Source organism: Rhamphochromis longiceps, linkage group LG19 (assembly GCF_057381845.1).
Source record: "Rhamphochromis longiceps isolate RC_006_pf linkage group LG19, R_longiceps_female_GT1.1, whole genome shotgun sequence".
Taxonomy (NCBI): Eukaryota; Metazoa; Chordata; class Actinopteri; order Cichliformes; family Cichlidae; genus Rhamphochromis; species Rhamphochromis longiceps.
In genome coordinates, this window is record NC_140575.1 from 27,487,140 (window position 1) to 27,509,354 (window position 22,215).

A 22,215-nucleotide genomic window follows, 5' to 3' on the forward strand; every position below is an offset into this window, starting at 1 on the left:
GGGAATCACCTTGTTGGTGGAAAAAGCATTATTTTATTGATGTCTTCTTTTTGTAGAGACAAATATTAAAATAGGAACAAATTCAGTGTTTATGTGCAGCCAGTATTCACAGAACAACTTTGAATGCCCTTCAGAAAGCCTGGAAAACTAGTGCTGCAGACCACTTTTGGCTCCTTGGAAGCAAAACAGAAAGAAGAGAGGTGTGGATCAAAACTTTCACATTACCCTTCACTTGAAGGAAAGCGAGATGTAATGACATTTAACATAAAAAGTCCTGGTCAAACATAGATCACAGAGATTTTATAGAGCTAATTAAGCTAATGAGTCTCTTCAAGTCACTGTCTTTTACAGTTAGCTAGATCAAGGAAGTCTGGATAGACTCAGGGGTTTTCTAGTGGCTTTTATGAAGTGCTTTATTGCCATGGAAGAAATGACCTCTTGATGAATGAAAACAAGTTGAAATCATTTCCAGATGCTGACAGCAAAAAGTGACAGTTTGTTTGTTGTTAACCAGCTACTGAAGTAAGTTAGAATATTTTTTCTTCTGATGTTTCCAAGGTGTATAAAATGAACTTTCAAGCTCATCATGTCAGGAATGCCAACTCTTTAAAAATCTCAGAAAATTTGAACATTTCCAAATCCAACACAACTGGATGACATTACTTCATATGTAATTGGAGAATCTGTTACATGATCAAAAGCATCAAAGCAAGTTGATCTTACAATGAGACTCCAACAGCCTCATAACAACTGAAAGAAAACGGACAAGTTAAGTGCGAGATGAAAAGCAGCTGACTATAGAAATACATTTTTATCTCCCTATTTCATCCGCCGAGGCTCGATAACCTTGTTGCTACTTCTCTAATAATTACACAGAATCTTCTTCTATCAGTGAGTGTGCTGCACAGACAAGCCAAATGGATCAAACCTTTGATGAGATAACAATCCAGGCTAATCAAGATACTGTAAGTCTGTCATAAGACAGGCTTTGCTGTAGAGCTGGCTCATCTTTTTCACTGATTCTGGCTTTTAAGTCCTAAAGCTGAGGCTGGGAAAATACTTGGGAAACCTCTCAACCTGATGCGATTGGACAGCTGCTGCTGAGGTGACTAGCACAGCAGTTAGCTGTAATAGTTTTCTAACAGGGTTGCGAGGCAGCTAAGACCAATTACTTTGGACATTGATTGCTCTCCCTGTCTTTGATCATGTAATTGCTTTGAGCGAGATGAGAGTGGTTCTGCTGCTGAACAGGTGTGTTGAAATCGATTGCAGCAGATTTCTCATTTCTTAGACGAGAGACACAGAATGGCGAGCGTAAATGTCATCATCATTCATAAATTATCTGGTTGTATAAGATCACACTGTAGTTTATTGTTGCTACTTATTATGATCACTGCATTTGAAGATCTGAAGTCCTTGCATCTTGTGTTTCTATACAGGCTGCTGATCATGACTCCAAACATTTAATAGAGTCATTGATTTACATTTGAACACATGGGTGTGGATAATATTACACTTAGTTTAGACTGTACAGCTACAGACACAAAAAATCTGCATTTGCATTCATACTTTCTGTTGACTGGCATTAGGGAAACATCAAAAACAACGTCAGACAATAGCTTTATCAAGTTTCTTGACACATTCACCTGGAAACTTTAAATTATATTTGGAGCTGAAACAAAAGTCTTGAACCACCCCCTCATTTCTTTACATTTGGCTTCCAAAGAGTCAGACTTTCTTGTAATATTTTACAGTGGTGGATGAGTAGTTCTCCAGGATTTCTGAAGGTCTTTTAGAATTTTTATTCAGACATTGGCTACGTTATCACTCATTTTCAGTCCAGTCCTTGTACCAGACCATATTCAAACAATAGTTATTTGTGTGTTAAATCACTGGTCTACGATCATCACAGCTTGACAGACCTAAAATATCATCATCAGTTTTACAGCCCTTGAACTGACAAAAGTAAAGACATCACCCACAGCCTGCCATGTCACAGAAAAGTAAGATGGTTAAGTCAATGAGCTGTGCCTTTGACTGAGCCATTTGCATTTCTTTGTAATGACAGTAGACTGACTGACTGAATGTCAAAGAACAGGGACATGTTGTTGACATTCTGCTTGTTTTTCTTAAGCTATTATTTGCTAGGTGGTTTAATATATGTGTGTTTTCAGAACGTACACTTAACACTGAATGAAAGGGAACAGTTTTGAGTTAAAAAATACTTTAATTGATTCAGATAATGTGAGACAACAGGACTGTATGTGGCTTGTGAACCTAATGACTAAATCTCGTGGTCTATACTTCACAGAACTGTGACTCTGAGTGTGTTTTTCTTAGGCTGAATTAATTTGGGATAAATCTTCTGCTGTGCCAAACTGATGAAAAAAGACAATTTCTCCAAAAATAAAATAAAGAAGAAATGAAACTGATTATCATAAAGCAACAATAATGTTATATTGTCAAATATATTGTGGCATTTCTACACCAGGGAACAATATAATAAAATTAAAAGAAACAAATCCAACAGGAGTTGCACTAGACAAAAAACAAACCAACAAACAAACAAACAAACCAGCAGTGCAATTGGAACCTTGTTTGTTGTTAGACAACATTATAATATTTGGACTGATCTAACTGAAAAGACAAGAAATTGTTAAGGATACAAAGCTGAAGCCTCAGGAAACAGATACTGGTAAACACATCTCTGCTGCTGTCTTTCTACAACTCTAATCTATGACAGGAAGAAGAAATTCTGAAAACCCCCCAAACTATAAGTAATGGTCTCCTGGTAACAGGACTTGATGCTCTCAAGGAGAGGATTCCAGGTCAAGCTTTGGGTCAAAACCTGCTTACTGCGTACATGTGTGTATACAAGTATGTGGTTGAGCTCACAAATCCCCATCACTGTCATACATCTTTTATGAGAGTCTTAGGGAGACCGCTGTGGTACTTACATACACCATTAGGATTCTGCACTTCGTGCTAATATCAATACAAACAGGCACAGCGGTCAGGAAATGTGAAAGCTCAGAGGGAGAGAAAGAGAGAGGCTGAAAATGTAGTTATGCAGCCTGAAGGTCGAACAAGCCCATTTATATTTATAGCTCGAAAAAAAAATATGCACATCCTTTACTTAAGTCACAGTAGAAATACCAGAAAATGGACATTTATCTGCTGCAAGTTAATGTTCTGTTATTGCATTTCATTTGGTGGATTACACAGTAATTACTGATGCATTAATATGTCAGCGGTCGTTACATGTTGCTAGTTGATGGAAAAAAACAAAAATACTCTTGATCTTTAACAGAGTGTCGTATTTTATGAATGGATAACCGTGTTTAAACCTTTACTCCAACTTTCTTTTATTATGGGTGAGCAAATATTTTACATAAACACTGAAATTACCAAAATATGTTTTTGAAAACATGAAAATATTAGGGTGAGAAGCATTGTGAAAGGCAGGGAAGGGGAAAGCTACCAAGCCACTGCAAATGTGTCAGCGCACAATGAGCATGTACTCCAGAGCCTAAAATAAGAGTTGTTTAATTTAATTTTTTAATTGGACATCTAAACATCGTCTGTCTGCAGGAGTAATGTATAAGCCACTGTTTTCTGTTGGATATGAATCATAGATAAACTAAAGGTAGAACTTAGCTCCTTAAGCTAAGTCATCACAACATAATATCTAAATATATTTGTCTGGAGCTACTTTGTGCCACTGCCCAGCTCTACTGTGTTTTTGTCCATTTCTACTTATTTTCTCAGCATTTTGAGTTAAAACATTTCAACATACATAACTTCAAATTTTGAGATAACGCCAAAATTTGTCTATTTAAAGTATTCTGCATTTGTTACATCTGTACATCATAATTTACTGTAATATACATGCAGAATATTAGAGCTTGCTTTTTTAACGTCAGTATTAACAATGATAGCAGAACCAATGGCATCAATGAATTCCAGTCTAAGCATAGATGTAGTGGGTCTCATTAAAATGAACTGTCATGATTTAGACCCAAGTTTGAGTAATATCAACAGATCACTTTGGTCTTAAAAATGAAAGTGTTCCTATGCTTCCACATTTTGTATTATTTAACAAAATCTTTTGCACATAAAGTTACATCTAATCCTAACTGGCGAATTCGTTTTGAGATTGGGTTGTTTCCTACCTGCGCTGTTAAGTCTGTTTACATCAAACTCTGGTATCTTTTCTTTTTATTTATATATATATATATATATATATATATATATATATATATATATATATATATATATATATATATATATATATATACACACACACACACACACACACACACACACACACACACACACACACACACACACACACACACACATTAGGGATGGGTATCGAAAACCGGTTCTTGTTGAGAACCGGTTGCCACTGTTTCAATTCCTTGGAATTGTTTGCCATTTTTGCAAACGATTCCCTTATGGATTCCAGTCGCCCCGAATGACGTCACCACGTTGCGGAGCCTCATTTACCTGGCAGGAAACACGGCGCCTAAGCGGCTCAAACGCTCAAAAGTTTGATTATACTTTATGAGAACGGATGACAACAGGGCAACTTGCAATACTTGCAAAGTAGATATTTCATTTAAGGGAGGAAACACTACGAATATGCAAAATCATTTGCTCACAAAACACGCGATGACCTTAAATGAATGTCGGGTTTTTAATTCCGCTCCGGACTCGTGAATCTCAACCCAGCAGCAGCAGTAACGTTTGCACGTCCTCTCCCGTTAATGTGGCAGGTAAATAATCAACTAACAGTGCATATTATGTTAGCGCGATCTGCCTTATTACAAAACCTGCCATTACTGTGCATTTAGGTGACCATGATGAGAGAGACGGACAGAGTCTGGCTGGCTCAGATGCTGGCAGTTCTCGCTGCAGTCTACTGGTAGCGTCTCCTTTCAGGCCAGGATAGACGAATGTCACCGAGCAGTGACTAAATTTGTGGTAAAAGGCTGCCACAGCAGATGCCCTGATTTTCAGTAAGTGAATGTGTTTAATTGTAGGCAGGGACATTACTGGATATTCTTGTGTAGTTGCCACAGAACAATTTATGTTATACTTTGTTATTGCTACAGAAGAATATTTATTTTATTATTTTACATTTTCAATTTTTTTTCCTGGGGACCCTGTGACACCCCATTGAAGAGCCGTAGGCGGGATCTCTTAAGATCTCACTGTTGGGTTTGTAAGGCCATGTTACTCCTAAATTTCTACCTTGTTCGAAGAGAAGATATAAAACAAAGTTCTAAGCTAATCGACCTTAGTGTTCTCCTTTTTAAAAAAAAAAAGAATCGATAAGAGAATCGATAAAGAATCGAATCGTTAAACAGAATCGAAAATGGAATCGGAATCGTGAAAATCTTATCAATACCCATCCCTAAATATATATATATATATATATAGCAGCTGGATAGCATAGTGGTTAGACTACAGGCCTTTGGAGCAGAGGACCAGACCATAGCAACCTCCCTGAACAGGGTCCAGTAACCATCACGGTGGCAGACATCCAAGCAAGGGTCTCCAGTATGAAGAGTTGGACAGCACCAGGCCCCGACATGGTTCACGCCTACTGGCTGAAGACCCCAAGAACCCCAGGACCCCAAGAAGGGACCGGTCCCATACAACTACCGCCTCAGTACTACATGGAAGCTCCTGTCAGGCATCATATCGGCTAAGATGAACAGGCACATGGGTCAATACATGAGCAGGGCACTGAAAGGGATTGGCAAGAATACCAGAGGCGCAAAACACCAGCTACTGATAGAAAGAACAGTCAGCCGAGACTGCAAGACCAGGCTGACCAACCTGTGCCTGGATTGATTACCGTGATCAGGTACCCAGCTGGTATAATAAGTTGGCCAAACGAGGAGATAGAAGCCACTGACATAAAGACAAGAAAGCTCCTTACCATGCATGGAGGGTTTCACCCCAAGTCCAGCACCCTGAGGCTGTACGCTAAGCGGAAGGAAGGGGGCCGGGGACTGGTGAGTGTCAGCACCACAGTCCAGGATGAGACAACGAACATCCAAGAATACATTGGGAAGATGGCCCCAACTGACCGAGTGCTCAGTGAATACCCTCAGGCAGCAGAAACCCAAGAAAGAGGAGGGAGACGAGGAACCATCATGGAAGGACAGGCCCCTGCACAGTATGTACCACCAGCAGATAGAGGAGGTGGCTGATATCCAGAAATCCTACCAGTGGCTGGACAAAGCTGGACTGAAAGACAGCAGAGAGGCACTAATCATGGCAGCACAAGAACAAGCTCTGAGTACAAGATCCATAGAGGCTGGGGTCTATCACACCAGGCAAGACCCCAGGTGCAGGCTGTGTAAAGATGCCCCAGAGACAATCCAGCACATGCTAGCAGGCAAGGCATACATGGAACGCCATAACCAAGTGGCCAGCATAGTGTACAGGAACATCTGTGCCGAGTATAACCTGGAAGTCCCGAGGTCAAAATGGGAGACGCCCCCAAGGGTGGTAGAGAATGACCGAGCTAAGATCCTGTGGGACTTCCAGGTACAGACGGACAAAATGGTGGTGGCTAACCAACCGGACATAGTGGTGGTAGACAAACACAAGAAGACGGCCGTAGTGATCGATGTAGCGGTTCCGAATGACAGCAATATCAGGAAGAAGGAACACGAGAAGCTGGAGAAATACCAAGGGCTCAGAGAAGAGCTCGAGAGGATGTGGAGGGTGAAGGTAACGGTGGTCCCCGTGGTAATCGGAGCACTAGGTGCGGTGACTCCCAAGCTAGGCGAGTGGCTCCAGATCCCGGGAACAACATCGGAGATCTCTGTCCAGAAGAGCGCAGTCCTGGGAACAGCTAAGATACTGCGCAGGACCCTCAAGCTCCCAGGTCTCTGGTAGAGGACCCGAGCTTGAAGGATAAACTGCCCCTTTTAAAATTAAACCACAGCAACCACAGCCTCCCAGACACTGTTCAGAGAGGTGTACTGTTTTCCCTCCTTGTAAATCTCACATTTGATGATGGACCACAGGTTCTCAATGGGGTTCAGATCAGGTGAACAAGGTGGCCATGTCATTAGTTTTTCTTCTTTTATACCCTTTCTTGCCAGCCACGCTGTGGAGTACTTGGACGCGTGTGATGGAGCATTGTCCTGCATGAAAATCATGTTTTTCTTGAAGGATGCAGACTTCTTCCTGTACCACTGCTTGAAGAAGGTGTCTTCCAGAAACTGGCAGTAGGACTGGGAGTTGAGCTTGACTCCATCCTCAACCCGAAAAGGCCCCACAAGCTCATCTTTGATGATACCAGCCCAAACCAGTACTCCACCTCCACCTTGCTGGCGTCTGAGTCGGACTGGAGCTCTCTGCCCTTTACCAATCCAGCCACGGGCCCATCCATCTGGCCCATCAAGACTCACTCTCATTTCATCAGTCCATAAAACCTTAGAAAAATCAGTCTTGAGATATTTCTTGGCCCAGTCTTGACGTTTCAGCTTGTGTGTCTTGTTCAGTGGTGGTCGTCTTTCAGCCTTTCTTATCTTGGCCATGTCTCTGAGTATTGCACACCTTGTGCTTTTGGGCACTCCAGTGATGTTGCAGCTCTGAAATATGGCCAAACTGGTGGCAAGTGGCATCTTGGCAGCTGCACGCTTGACTTTTCTCAGTTCATGGGCAGTTATTTTGCGCCTTGGTTTTTCCACACGCTTCTTGCGACCCTGTTGACTATTTTGAATGAAACGCTCGATTGTTCGATGATCACGCTTCAGAAGCTTTGCAATTTTGAGACTGCTGCATCCCTCTGCAAGATATCTCACTATTTTTGACTTTTCTGAGCCTGTCAAGTCCTTCTTTTGACCCATTTTGCCAAAGGAAAGGACGTTGCCTAATAATTATGCACACCTGATATAGGGTGTTGATGTCATTAGACCACACCCCTTCTCATTACAGAGATACACATCACCTAATATGCTTAATTGGTAGTAGGCTTTCGAGCCTATACAGCTTGGAGTAAGACAACATGCATGAAGAGGATGATGTGGACAAAATACTCATTTGCCTAATAATTCTGCACTCCCTGTATGTAGCCCATGATGTAAAATTAATTTGACGTGTTCGGCTTACCAAATAACTTTTCATAACTGTACAGACTGTGAAATGACATAGTTTTAATGTCCATATGGAAAACATCAAGAACACTGTGATGTTTTCCAACACAATAAAGAATACCTTCCACCATGATTTACAAAACAAAATAAGATTTTAGTGGCGCTTGTACTATATGTAACCTTATGTAACTGGATGCTTCAGTGTCAATGAAAGATACAGTTACGCAAGGTTTTAAAAAAAATTAAAAAAGACTTGCAAAAACTTCAGCAGGGGATTCTTACCGCCCTGTGCATCTTGTCCTCCAAATCCTGGTTGATCCTCTGAAGAGCTGCATAGCTACTCTGGATCCTGCAAAAAAAAAAAAAACGAACGGAGAAGTTAACGCACTTAAAAATGCAAACTGCACAATATGACGAGTAAAGGGTGTTTTACTGTTCGTAAACCAAAACAAGCAGCGGTGATCAGCACATAAATTTAGAGGAATAAAGCATTTACAACATCAGCGCTGACAGAAAGTCTCAGATGGGATTTGCAGGATATCTTAAGTTCTTACTTAGACTTAAGGATCACTGTGGTTATAAATCTGCTGAACTAAAATGCCACAAAAAGGGCTGATGATATGTTTAAGTGCAACACCAGGGGAATCTAACACATAAAAAGTGGGCACAAAAAACTTTTACATCCATAAATCTTATATGAAAAGAATAAGGAAGCATGACTATGACTTTATAGTTAAATACCACATAAGTTTTTTCCTCCCTTTTAAATTCTGTTTCTTCATTTTCTGTAGTTTTTATCATTTTGTTATTTTCCCTTACTGATAATATTAGTATTTATTATCGGTTTTGCTCTTAAGTAGACCATTGCATTAGCTTAATGCTTAATGTAACATGCCCCTGATTTTATATTTGTTAACTTATTCCTCTTATTTTATCCTGTCACCTCTCAGCTCTGTATTACATTTCCCATTAGCTCTCAGGCCAAAGAGAGTGTTGATAAACTAGCATTTATGGCTCCATTAAGCAGACAGATTTGGAGACTGTGGGCAGTAGAGATCAGAGGCAAAGACAGATCATAAAACAAAGGTCTGGAAGAGATTTGACAAGCTAAAGAGGGAGCATAAATGGGAATGAGTGAGTAGAGCTGACAGAGAGTGGCTCACACCATAGTGAATAAATAACTGTAGTAAAACCTGCCATAATAAGGGAACACTGAGCACTGTTACTCATATTAAAGGTGCATGAACAAACTGAGCTTTGTTATGAAGTAAAATTGTGCAACTTGCGAAATATGACTGGCATGCATTGTATCAGGAGTGTTGAAGGACTTCAGGCCACCTAGGCACAGTTTATCAAGACATTTAAGTTAATCAAAGTACCACCTAAGTCACTGGAGGGGTCGTCAGTGTCGCCTACGGGCTCCCCAATGGCTGGCTGCCAGAGCTCTGGCTCTGCGACTGGTTCCCAGAAATGACTTGACTACGTTGACATCTGCCCTGGAGCTTGCGTTGTGGGGGAGCTGGCCCCCATGAACTGTTGCATCTGTTGGTCCCCAGTGGACAGGCCTGTCCCTGGGACTATGTTTTCTGGTCTATTTTGATCTCTCCATGTGGACATGATTTCTCCCCAGTGCTTCCTAGTTTAGTTATTTGCCTTTTTAGCACTTGTTTTTTTGGTTTAATTAGTTTTCTTTCGTGTCCAGTCTGTCTTAGTACTATCTCTGTTCCCAGTATGTAGTTGGTTCCTTGTCTTGTATTTCTTGAGCTAAGTGTCTGACACACGCTGTGCCCCCTTCCTCATGTGTCAATTCCATTGAATTCAGTCAATTCATGTGTATATTATCGTTCTGTTTACTTAATTCTCTTCCTGTTTCCTAAATAAATGGCTCGTCTTTACTTAACTTGTATTTGCCTATGCATATCTGCACTTGGGTTTCCACATTCCTTGAATCCCGACACACATATGATATGCCAACTCCTCAGATCATGACACATTCACTTTACTTTAATGATTAATATTCACTATTTGAATAAGTAAACCTTTGATTTTTTTATATTTCAGCTGCATTTTACTCACTTTTATAGGTTCATGTTTACTGAACTGAAGAATCTTCAGTAAACATGTCCATCAACACTTCATCAGGTACACTGCAATAAAATGTTTATTAAACTAACAAACACTAAAACTAAGGTTTTTCTTTCCTCTGCATTTTTTATTTAATTTGAGTTAATTTTCCCAGTTCACAAAATCGTTAGTTTTTTCAAAAGTCTTATTGAAATTTTTAATTAGTTATTTAATTAAAATATCAAGTTTTAGTTTTTAGTTTACTTTCCATTAAATACAATAGCCTTATATCAGATGCTTTAGAACAGGCTCATTCTGAATCAATACTGGCGTTTGTACACAAATTTTCTAATGTATTTTTTCTATTTTTATTGTTTTCTAATATAGCTCTACTTCACATTTTTCTTCCTGTCCCTTGTGCTGCTGTAACAAGTGGATTTCCCCAGTGTGGCATTAAATAAAGTCTGTGTCTATGTCATGAAGTCATGTCATAAAAGTTTGGACTCATCCAATATGGACTTAATTACTATAATGATGGATAGGCAGTGCTGGGGAGTAACGGAATAGATGTACCAGCGTTACGTATTTAAAATACAAAATATGTTTATATTAAGACTCGACTGTACACTGTGTTCGTGTTTTCCTCTGAAACAATAAGTTCCATTGGAGCAGCCTTTCAACGCCTCTCTCTGTCTCACGCTAGCAAAGTTGACCCAGACAACGACGTAAAGCTAGTTTTCGGGTATGAGCCCGACACAAACCCGACGTATTAGCCAGAGGTCCCTTTACTACAGTTCGGAGCCGCGAACCTGTTTTATATACGCGTGGAATAGTTTTCTATATGAAATCACTGCAAAAAGTGCAGCCTTACATAATGTCCACCCTACTATTACTCATTTTATATTAAGATTTAAAAATTTAGTAGGTATTGGTATGGCGAGTAACCTTCAGTAATAGTAATAAATCACACAGCAATAGTACATTTATGCAGTTGTAAAAAGCATGATAATATATTAAGTAATCCAAAGTATTCAGAATACGTTACTCTTATTGAGTAACGTAACGGAATATGTTACAAAATACATTTTGGGGCATGTATTCTGTAATCTGTAGTGGAATATATTTTAAAAGTAACCTTCCCAACACTGTGAATAGGACGGTGTCTATTTTGGGAAACTCAGAGTTGCATCCTTGATTTTTGATGATGTAGTTCTTCTGGCTTCATTTATGTGCCTCTGGCATCCACTGGAGCTGTTCCAAGTAAGGATGTACTGGCAGATTGCTGCAACATCAACAGCACTGTGGGCATTGTACTGGATTGCTGTAGTTAAGAGAGAGCTTACCTTCACCTATGGTCATGAGCACTTGGTAACAACCAAAAGAATGCAATCATAAAGCAAGTCAAGATGCTTTCCCTCTTTATGGTGGCTGAGTTCAGTCTTAGCAAAATGGTAAGGGACTGGATAATCCTGGAGTAAAGTCCCTATTTGTGTTGTTAGGGTATTTGTTTGGAGGTTTTCCAGGTTCTCCCATACCTGCTGAAGAACTCCCATTCCACAGCATCCCAAAGGTACTCTATCGGACTGTTCATTGCATCTAGGTGACTGTGCAAGTCATTTAGATGCAATGAACTCACTGTCATGTTCAAGAAACCAATTTGAGATAATCTGAGCTTTGTGAAATTGTATATTATCCTGCTGGAAGCAGTCATCAGAAGATGGATACACTGTGGTCATAAAGTGGTGGTAATAAAGCTGTGGTGTTTAAATAATGGTTATGAGAATACTGCGGGGGCCCAAAGTGTGCCAGGAAAATATTCCAGACACCATTACCCCACCATCAGCATGAACTGTTGACACAAAGTAGGATGGATCGATGTGTTTATGCTGTTAATGCCAAATTCTAAACCCACTCTTTGAATGTTGCAGTACTCAAGACTCATCAGACTACGCAACACTTTTCCAGTCTTCTGTTGTCCAGTTTTGGTGAGCAGGGTGAATTGCAGTCTCAGTTTCCTGTTGTTGCCTGATAGGAATGGCGCCTTGAGTAGTGTGGTCTTATGCTGCTGTAGCCAATCTGCTTCAGTCTTTAACATTCTTGGTTGTTACTAGTGGTTATTTGAGTTACCCTTGCTTTCCTATCAGTTCAAAGCTATTTGGCCATTTCATTCAGACTTCTGTGAGATGTTCTGAATACCCTGCTTAGCCTGTTGCCACCACCACCTAAGTAAAAAGCAGAAGAGGATGACGGGGTGGTGTTCAAACCACCTGCGAGAAGTCTTTTAAAATACTGGAAAAGACCCAGATAATTGACTGTCAAAGAATTAAAAAGCAACAGAAATGTATAAAAGTGAAAACTGTAAATATGTAGACTCAATATGATTTATCTAAACCGTATTCATTTTCTCAATAAAACTTGCTTCCTACGTCCCAAAAATTGCCCTTCTTAAGCTAAAACCAGGAAATGAAAGTTGTGCCACAAAATGCATAAATAAAAAGGCAGCCATCTCATAAAGCCATGCACGCGAGCACACACACCTGCGCAGCTTCTCTGTAAATTTCTCCAGTTCCTCCTGGGCCCGGCGCAGCTCTGTCTCGAGGTACTGCCGAGTGGAGTCAAACTCAGTTTCCACCATCTCTAGTTTGTGGGTAGTGTACGACAGGCGCTTACGTAGGTCATCCTTGTGGTCGTGAAATGAGCTGAACAGATAGCAGAGAGCGTTTAGAGAAAAGGAAAGAAGAAGATAAAGTCGCACAATAGTGGTGCACTTTTATTTCTGTCAGTTTGTCAGATTCAACAAGCCAAGCACAGAATGCTAGAGAAAACAGAGACAAGCTGAAAAGGCATTATGTGTTAGTGTGAGAGGGAGGGAAAAGGGTGAAGTGTAGCTGGAGTGTAATTCAGTTTGGGGTCAGAGAGGTCCCAGGCAGGGGATAGCAGGGAGGCCGATGGGGAGGAGTAGATGGATGGAGGAGGACTACTAATCATTTCCCATTCACAAAAAAGGAGTAGAACTGGGAAAGGAGCTCCCATCGGTGTAATGGTGAATTTTTATTACACCCTCCACCCCCTTCACCATCAAATGTGTGAAAGAATAGAAAAAGATTTTTGCCCCTGGACGTGGACCACTGGTGATTCATAGAAGAAGGGGCGAAAATACAGAATGAAACAACTTTGTGTACGAGAATGCTTTAAAAGAAAGATGGCATGAGAGAGAATGAGAGGCCAAAAGAGCACTGTTTCAACACCATCCCTGTCAACAACACCAGGCAGGAAGAAATACTTTGGTTGTGTGTTTGATGCAGTTTTGCGCATTAACAATGAAAACACACCAACAGGACTGACTGTGGGAATGGATATGGTAGTGGAAGGCTATAAAGATTGGGAGCAGGAGCCATGTGCGCTCTGGGGGATTTAGCATTGTGCCAAACTGATGGATACTTGGCTCATGGAGAAGTTTGATGGCTCTGCCTAACCATCCAGCAGGCGCAATGACAGCATCTTCCAAGTTCACCTCAGTTCTAAGCCTCAAGCTAATCTGACACTAAAGTTGGAGTGTCCATAGTAACTTAGAGGCTATGCCATGTAAAGGGGTGGTGCAATAGGCTAGCCTTCACGTCTGTGTCCTCAGTTGAGAATCTGCATTAATTAAGCCTTTATAAAGTCATAAGAGGTAATCTTATATGCATGGGACCTCATGCTAAGTACTGTGAAAGTTTTTTTTCTTTTCCAGTCTTGATCATATGCTAAACCGAGGTCAGCAAAGGTCTGAGAATTGCATTTTGAGCTGGAGTTAGTAACATGTTTAAAGCCAGTTTAAAATCTTTCAGCACATTTTAAAGGAACTGGTCTAAGACCTCCTGGGTACTTTGTCTTCATGATATTGAGCCCATGATGGAAAGGCCAATCACACTTCTCTTTAATTTCTGTAGACACATTTGGCAAAATACACGACTTTCACCTGGGACAGTGTGGTTTGAATACCATGTCAGCACTCACTTTTGTTGATGCTGTGGTAGACGAAAGTGAATAGAGACGTAAAACTGCTCTAGTCCCCCCCCCCCTCGCAGTTTTAATCCCCGGACACTGTGTCTGCAGGCTTACTCTGTGTAGGGACGTGAACAAGTGTATTATACAAAATGTGATGCTACCCTTCAAGTATGGAATCAGAGCCAGAATGCTTTTAGCTTATAAACACTAGAGGAACGGTCAAACAGTTCGCCTGCACCTCCAGCAGCTAAACACAGCACTTCTTGCTTGTTTACAAAGAGAGAAACAGAGACGATCGCTGGATAGTTTATTTTATCTGTTCAATATCCCGATGCAGGTTTGCCCTCCTAAGTGATTTTGCAACACACTCTTTACACCAGCTTCAAGTAATGTTGTTAAAAAAATACATGGCAAGGAGCCCCAAACCTTTTGCTGGTGTCCGTTTTTGGTCCAAAGCAGAGCGCCATTAAACTAGATTTAAATGTCAGCCAACACATGAAGGAATGTGATGATGAGCGATGGCAATGAATAGATACAACGCTATGTTTTTAATGGCTTTTTAATGGTTATAACCTCCCAATGAGAATCCATTTCCACCAGTTAAAATGAATGAAATGGATTCATCAATGATGCGGTCGATGTTTAAATTCTGAATAACTCTGCTGACTGACTCGTCTTACCTCCTTTTTTGATGTTTGCAACCGTTTCTCTGGGTTTTGAGAGCAGTTTTGCCAATATATATCTTTTTCATATTTTTCTCTGTGCTCCGGCTCTCATGTGTGTGTAGTTGGTGCTGCTTCTGCTGCTCCTGGTCGTCTGAATGCTGAAGCCAAGTTTGAACTATAACCGCAAACCGACAGTCAAAGCTTTAAGTCTTGCCTGGGGAGGCAGATAGCAGTTGGCTATCTGTGATGACCCTGGCAAAAGAGCAGAGAAAAACAGCTTTGAAGTCCCACAGATTTAGCAGCACATTTAGTTGCGTTAACTCCAGAGAGAAACAGAGATTTTATGCGTGTTCAGAAAATGAGCTTGTTTGGTACGAGAGAGAGAGCAGAGCTGACGGATCAATGAGATAAGTTCGATAGCAAGGAAACTTGAAAAATATTGAGAAGTGTGATTTATTGCACCTCCAGTTTAACTTTCATTACACAATCAGCGCACAAAGCTCTTTGTGATGTATGCTATCATTTCACAAGCCAAAAAACATATATGCATCATGTGAATTTCTAAAAATAATACTAAAACCAACACTAGTTAAAGAAAACTGCAACACTGAATTACATCATTTTAGCTGCATGTTCGTCCTTTGCTTCCTTCTCGCTCTTGTTGTCAACAATTAAATGCAGTCAATACAAAGAGATGCTAAGTTATTGACTAGCTGAACGCAAAAGGTTATTCCCCAATAAATCAGGGTTATGATGAATGCGTGTGTGTTTCTACTTCCATCGCTCATCATCGCTCTTGTCATGGTTGGCTGTGTGGCAGGCGGGCAAGCAGGAGTGGTGGATCCAAAATGCAGGACTCAGACACAGAAGTTCAACTTAAAGCGCAGCTTTAATGCTGGAAAACCTCTTACTACTAAACTCACCAAAAGACAAACAAAAACGCTGGTGGACTAAAACACTGAAGCACAAAACACTGAACTGGAAACAAAACACTGGCAACACACACACAGCTTGTTGAGGGTACGACGCAACACTGACTCAGAGAAACACAGGGACTAAATACACTGGGAAGTAACGAGGAGAATGAGACACAGAAGGAGAGCACAGCTGGGGGAAATTAGAACTGACGAGACAAGCAAAGCAGGACACATTCACATAAGACACGGACCTTCAAAGTAAAACAGGAAGGATCACACAGAGACGCGAACTTGACACAGTGGAGACAGCAACTAAGAAACACAGAGACAAACCATAAGGCAGAGGACTCTAAGAACCGAGAGACACAGAGGGGAAATCAAACATGCAGACACAGACTTACACAGAACAGAGGGGACATAGAGAAACATGAAGGGCAAGGGATCGAAACTAGAAACTCACACCAAGTACAATAATACAAAAATCACAAAGAACTAAAACGCTGGGTCAGGAGACCCAGGACCCTGACAGTACCCTCCCCCCAAGGGCTGGCTCCCAACAGCCCAACACAAGAAAACGAAAAAACCCAAAAGCCGCCCAAAACAGAAAACAACCCGACCAGGGCGGGCGGCGGGGGCCCAGGAAGGAGGGCACGAAACAAAAACACCAAAGCACAAGAAAGCCCCAAAACAAAACACGAGCCCAGAAAAAAGAACAATGCAGGGGGCTGGCCAGGGGGCCGACAGCACAGGAGTCCAAACAGGTCAGGGGGCCAGCCGTGCGGAAGCCAACGGCGGCGACGAAGGAGACGACGGAGCAGTGCAGGGGGCCGACCGCGCGGAAGGCAGCAGCGGCGACGAAGGAGACGACGGAGCAGTTCAGGGGGCCGGCCGCGCGGAAGGCAGCGGCGGCGCCCCAGTGTCAAGCGTACTGGCTGAGGCCCGGTGGGCACAGGACCAGGCGGGGCAGGACCAGGCGGGGCAGGACCAGGCGGGGCAGGACCAGACCAGGCGAAGCACAGGCAGAAGCTGGACCAGGCGTGGATGAAGACACGGAGGCTGGGCCTGGCGAGGCTGAAGGCTCTGATGAGGCTGGGCCTGGCGAGGCTGAAGGCTCTGATGAGGCTGGGCCTGGCGAGGCTGAAGGCTCTGATGGAGCCGGACCAGACGAGGCCGAAGGCTCTGATGGAGCCGGACCAGGCGAAGCACAGGCTGAAGCCGGACCAGGCGACGACGAAGACTCGGATGAAGCTGGACCAGGCGACGACGAGGCGGCCGCAGGTGGCGGCTGGACAGGCTCCTCGGGCCCTCCAGCTGACGCGGCGTGAGGCTGAACGGGCCCCTCGGACCCTCCAGCGGAGACAGGAGGCTGAACGGGCCCCTCGGACCCTCCAGCGGAGACAGGAGGCTGAACGGGCCCCTCGGACCCTCCAGCGGAGACAGGAGGCTGAACGGGCCCCTCGGACCCTCCAGCCGACGAGGCATGAGGCTGGTGTGGTTCTCCGGAACCACCAGCTGACGAGGAGGGCTGCTGGACGGGCTCCTCGGGCCCCCCAGCTGAAACAGGAGACAAAGGCCGGAGCGGTCCCTTGGACCCTCCAGCGGAGACACGAGACGAAGGCTGGACGGGCCCCTTGGACCCTCCAGCAGAAGCCATCACAAAGCCAGCAGGCATGGAGTCCACTGGCAGACATGAAGGAAATGGGTGCTGTGCTGAGCACTGGCCCTGCTCAGACAGCACTGACACGGGGCACTTCCCAGGTGGCTGCTTAAACTCCAGGGGTCCAGCATCAGCTGAGGACTGGGACCTAGCCTCTGGGGAAGCCCTGGAGCGGCAAACAGTGCCAATGGCGGCTGAACCATGAAAAGCACCTTGAGTAGGACTTAGGCTTTCTCCCTGCATGGAGTGAACGAGTGGAACCGGTAATGCTGGAGCCAGAGCTACTGGGGCCTGCGCTACGGGCGGCACTGGAGCTACTGGGGCCTGCGCTACGGGCGGCACTGGAGCTACTGGGGCCTGCGCTACGGGCGGCACTGGAGCTACTGGGGCCTGCGCTACGGGCGGCACTGGAGCTACTGGGGCCTGCGCTACGGGCGGCACTGGAGCTACTGGGGCCTGCGCTACGGGCGGCACTGGAGCTACTGGGGCCTGCGCTACGGGCGGCACTGGAGCTACTGGGGCCTGCGCTACGGGCGGCACTGGAGCTACTGGGGCCTGCGCTACGGGCGGCTGCGGGAGCTGACTGGGCTGAGAGCGGCTGCGGGGGAGCTGACTGGGCTGAGAGCGGCTGCGGGGGAGCTGACTGGGCTGAGAGCGGCTGCGGGGGAGCTGACTGGGCTGAGAGCGGCTGCGGGGGAGCTGACTGGGCTGAGAGCGGCTGCGGGGGAGCTGACTGGGCTGAGAGCGGCTGCGGGGGAGCTGACTGGGCTGAGAGCGGCTGCGGGGGAGCTGACTGGGCTGAGAGCGGCTGCGGGGGAGCTGACTGGGCTGAGAGCGGCTGCGGGGGAGCTGACTGGGCTGAGAGCGGCTGCGGGGGAGCTGACTGGGCTGAGAGTGGCTGCTGAGCCGGCGACACTGGGAGCTGAGCTGCTGGAGACACAGGTGACACTGGTGTACTGGGGTGAAGGCAACGAGGATGCAGTCCCTCTCTTAAGGGAGGATGGAATGATTTAGTGATAGAGCTTGATGGGAACAGATGCTGATGCTGAGAATACCAGGCAGCGAGGGCTTCCAGGAGGGTAGCTGACTCTACCTTGCCTGGACCGCCCATGCCAAACAGTTCGAAGCAAATCCTGGCTCTCAGAGCTGTTATTAATTGTTTTAATCCGTTAATGTCCAAAACACCAGCTGTGCAGAGGGTGGAAGACAAAAAGTTGTCGAAAAAGACCACCTGAAGGAGTCTCTTGGGGGTGTCCTCAGCGTGGATTACCTCCCGGCAGTAATTCCACAACTGCGCGAGATACTGAGACCGTGAGTCCGCAGGATCCATTTGATGGTTGTGTCGTTCTGTCATGGTTGGCTGTGTGGCAGGCGGGCAAGCAGGAGTGGTGGATCCAAAATGCAGGACTCAGACACAGAAGTTCAACTTAAAGCGCAGCTTTAATGCTGGAAAACCTCTTACTACTAAACTCACCAAAAGACAAACAAAAACGCTGGTGGACTAAAACACTGAAGCACAAAACACTGAACTGGAACTGGAAACAAAACACTGGAACTGGAAACAAAACACTGGCAACACAGAGGCAAAACACACACAGCTTGTTGAGGGTACGACGCAACACTGACTCAGAGAAACACAGGGACTAAATACACTGGGAAGTAACGAGGAGAATGAGACACAGAAGGAGAGCACAGCTGGGGGAAATTAGAACTGACGAGACAAGCAAAGCAGGACACATTCACATAAGACACGGACCTTCAAAGTAAAACAGGAAGGATCACACAGAGACGCGAACTTGACACAGTGGAGACAGCAACTAAGAAACACAGAGACAAACCATAAGGCAGAGGACTCTAAGAACCGAGAGACACAGAGGGGAAATCAAACATGCAGACACAGACTTACACAGAACAGAGGGGACATAGAGAAACATGAAGGGCAAGGGATCGAAACTAGAAACTCACACCAAGTACAATAATACAAAAATCACAAAGAACTAAAACGCTGGGTCAGGAGACCCAGGACCCTGACAGCTCTGCGTTGCTGGGGCTTGAACTCGAGTCTGCTGCGCTGTAAGAACTTAATAACCTGCCACTGGCAAGCATGAAATGTCAAAATAAACCTTTCAAGGTGTGAGCATATCTCTCTTTATGCAGCTGTGTTTGGTGAGACCTGCTGATATTACTCCAGCTGCACATACACAATAACAAAATATAAAAATGCTGCTACTAAAGGAAGCTCCATTAAAAGTAAACTACAGCCTATTTTCTAAAGTCGATTATTTAGTTATGCATATCTTTCGGTGCTCTGTTCAGCAACAGCAACCCTGCTTACTTTTCAAGATTCAACACATCACTTAGTCCACATCTTTAAATTTCTTCATTTTTTATTACATTTATTCTTGTGATTTTACAAAAGAAATGTTTGAAAAAGAAACAATGTAGTAGAAATAACTGGGAGCCTAAAATATAATCAGATTTAACACAAATCCCATTACTATGCAATGCACAGTAACATTATGATGCTGACGTCTCTTTTTTCCCATAACACCTGCAGTGACCTACAAGCCATTTTTAAATTCTAAAATGAATTTAATAAACAAACAAACTGGCATTTAACTGTAGCTTTTCTTACCTATCACACAGTACTGTGCAAAAGTCTTGAGCCACGCATCATTTCTTTATATTTTGCTAGGGAAATGGGTGCAGGAATTTACTGAAACGTGTGCAGAGTGGCAAAAACCACTGGCTGAAATGCCAACTCCTCCAAACATTCAGACAATAATTTGGATTGACTGATTTTCCGTCCAGTTCTTGAGTAATTTTGCATAACTCGGCCTTTCCTCGCTGTTTTCCTTTTTTAATAATGGCTTTTTAAAATAAATTTCTGAATTCAACGAACAGTACGAGGATCAGCTGCAGGGCCAGATGCATTTCTCAGGTCCTTGTCTGATCAGGGCAGATAGTTTTTTAGGCCTGGCACTTCTTTTATGCACCCAGTTAAGGACCCCGTGCACACCATACTGAGATATGGCAATATTTCAGCTAATAGGCCTTTGAAGCACTTTGTGAGTGCAAAAATACAATTAAATTACTATCAAATTGGTGTTCTGGTGATCTTAATCTAGATTCAACTGAAGAAATTTGGAACACATTATGCAACAGACTGCTGTGAACAAAGTGCTTTAAGATATAATTTGAAATGGGTTCTTTGTTGTCTTTCACGTGTAGACACAACCTTGATTCTTCTCTTGTTTTCGAGCCCTTTGTTATGTTTGAATGCCTTATAGCCCCTTAACGATGCCCTACCATAATCAAATCAAATCAAATCAAATCACTTTTATTGTCACATCACATGTGCAGGCACACTGGTACAGCACATGCGAGTGAAATTCTTGTGTGCGAGCCCCACAAGCAACAGAGATGTGCAAACACAACAACACAAACGAGCAAAATACAAGAATGGCCAACCTGAAACTAATAAATATATGTACAATATATAATAGTGTATGCATTTCTGGATGTGTATACTAAATATTTTCCTACGTGTGTGTGTGTGTGTGTGTGTGTGTGTGTGTGTGTATACACATTTTACAAATTAAATAGTAAAAAAAAAAAAAAAAATAATAATAATAATAATAATAAAATATATAAAATATACAGAGTTGAATATGTGCAAAACAAGTGGCATTTATATACAGTGTGGAGTGCATAGTGTTGAAGTTCCAGTAGTGAAGCTGAGGTGTCTATGACGTGTTCAGCAGTCTGATGGCCTGGTGGAAAAAGCTGTCTCTCAGTCTGCTGGTACGGGACCGGATGCTGCAGAACCTCCTTCCTGATGGAAGCAGTCTGAACAGTTTATGGCTGGGGTGACTGGAGTCCTTGATGATCCTCCCTGCTTTCCTCAGGCAGCGCTTCCTGTAGATGTCTTGGAGGGAGGGAAGCTCACCTCCAATTATCCGTTCAGAGCACCGCACTACTCGCTGGAGAGCTTTGCAGTTGCAGGCGGTGCTGTTGCCATACCAGGTGGTGATGCATCCAGTGAGGATGCTCTCAATGGCACAGTGATAGAAGGTCCTGAGGATGCGGGGGCTCATGCCGAATCTTTTCAGTCTCCTGAGAAAGAAGAGGCGCTGCTGCGCCTTCTTCACTGTTTTGTTTGTGTGTACTGACCACGTAAGATCCTCAGCCAGATGTACGCCAAGGAACCGGAAGCTGCTCACTCTCTCCACAGCAGCGCCATTGATGGTGATGGGGGTGTGTACTTCTCTGCACCTCCGGAAGTCCACTATCAACTCCTTTGTCTTTGCGACGTTGAGGGTGAGATGGTTGTCTTGACACCAGTGGGTCAGGGCGCTGACCTCCTCCCTGTAAGCCCTCTCATCACCATTGGTGATAAGACCCACCACTGTAGTGTCGTCCGCAAACTTCACAATGATGTTGGAGTTGTTAGTGGCCGTGCAGTCGTAGGTGTAGAGTGAGTACAGGAGAGGGCTCAGTACACACCCCTGTGGAGCACCAGTGTTCAGTGTGATGGGGGATGAGGTGATGCTGCCCAGTCTGACCACCTGGCGTCTGTCAGACAGGAAGTTAAGGATCCAGCTGCAGAGGGAGCTGCTCAGTCCTAGATCCTGCAGTTTCCTGTCCAGCTTCGAGGGAACGATGGTATTGAATGCTGAGCTGTAATCTACAAACAGCATTCTCACATACGTGTCTCTCTATAATTATAATAATTTATATAATTAATATCACCATTTGTAACCAGAGTGCCAACCTCACAATGAGTCTATATATTTCCC

At 43.7% G+C, this 22,215-nt stretch overlaps 1 protein-coding gene across 2 annotated transcripts in view; it reads right to left on the reverse strand.

The window, feature by feature from the left end:
- The window catches only part of begain (brain-enriched guanylate kinase-associated), a 64,196-nt gene that overhangs the window by 20,374 nt on the left and 21,607 nt on the right, over positions 1-22,215 (reverse strand). The window contains exons 1-3 of one of the 2 annotated variants that reach the window (XM_085390702.1): positions 14,858-15,013; positions 12,725-12,886; positions 8,406-8,472 (exon numbers count right to left, since the gene is read on the reverse strand). In XM_085390702.1, coding sequence (XP_085246828.1) covers positions 8,406-8,472; positions 12,725-12,886; positions 14,858-14,928 — 300 coding nt within the window. In that variant the 5' untranslated portion in view covers positions 14,929-15,013. Of the gene's footprint in view, positions 1-8,405; positions 8,473-12,724; positions 12,887-14,857; positions 15,014-22,215 lie in introns of those variants that run through there. The other variant, XM_085390701.1, reaches the window with a different exon arrangement.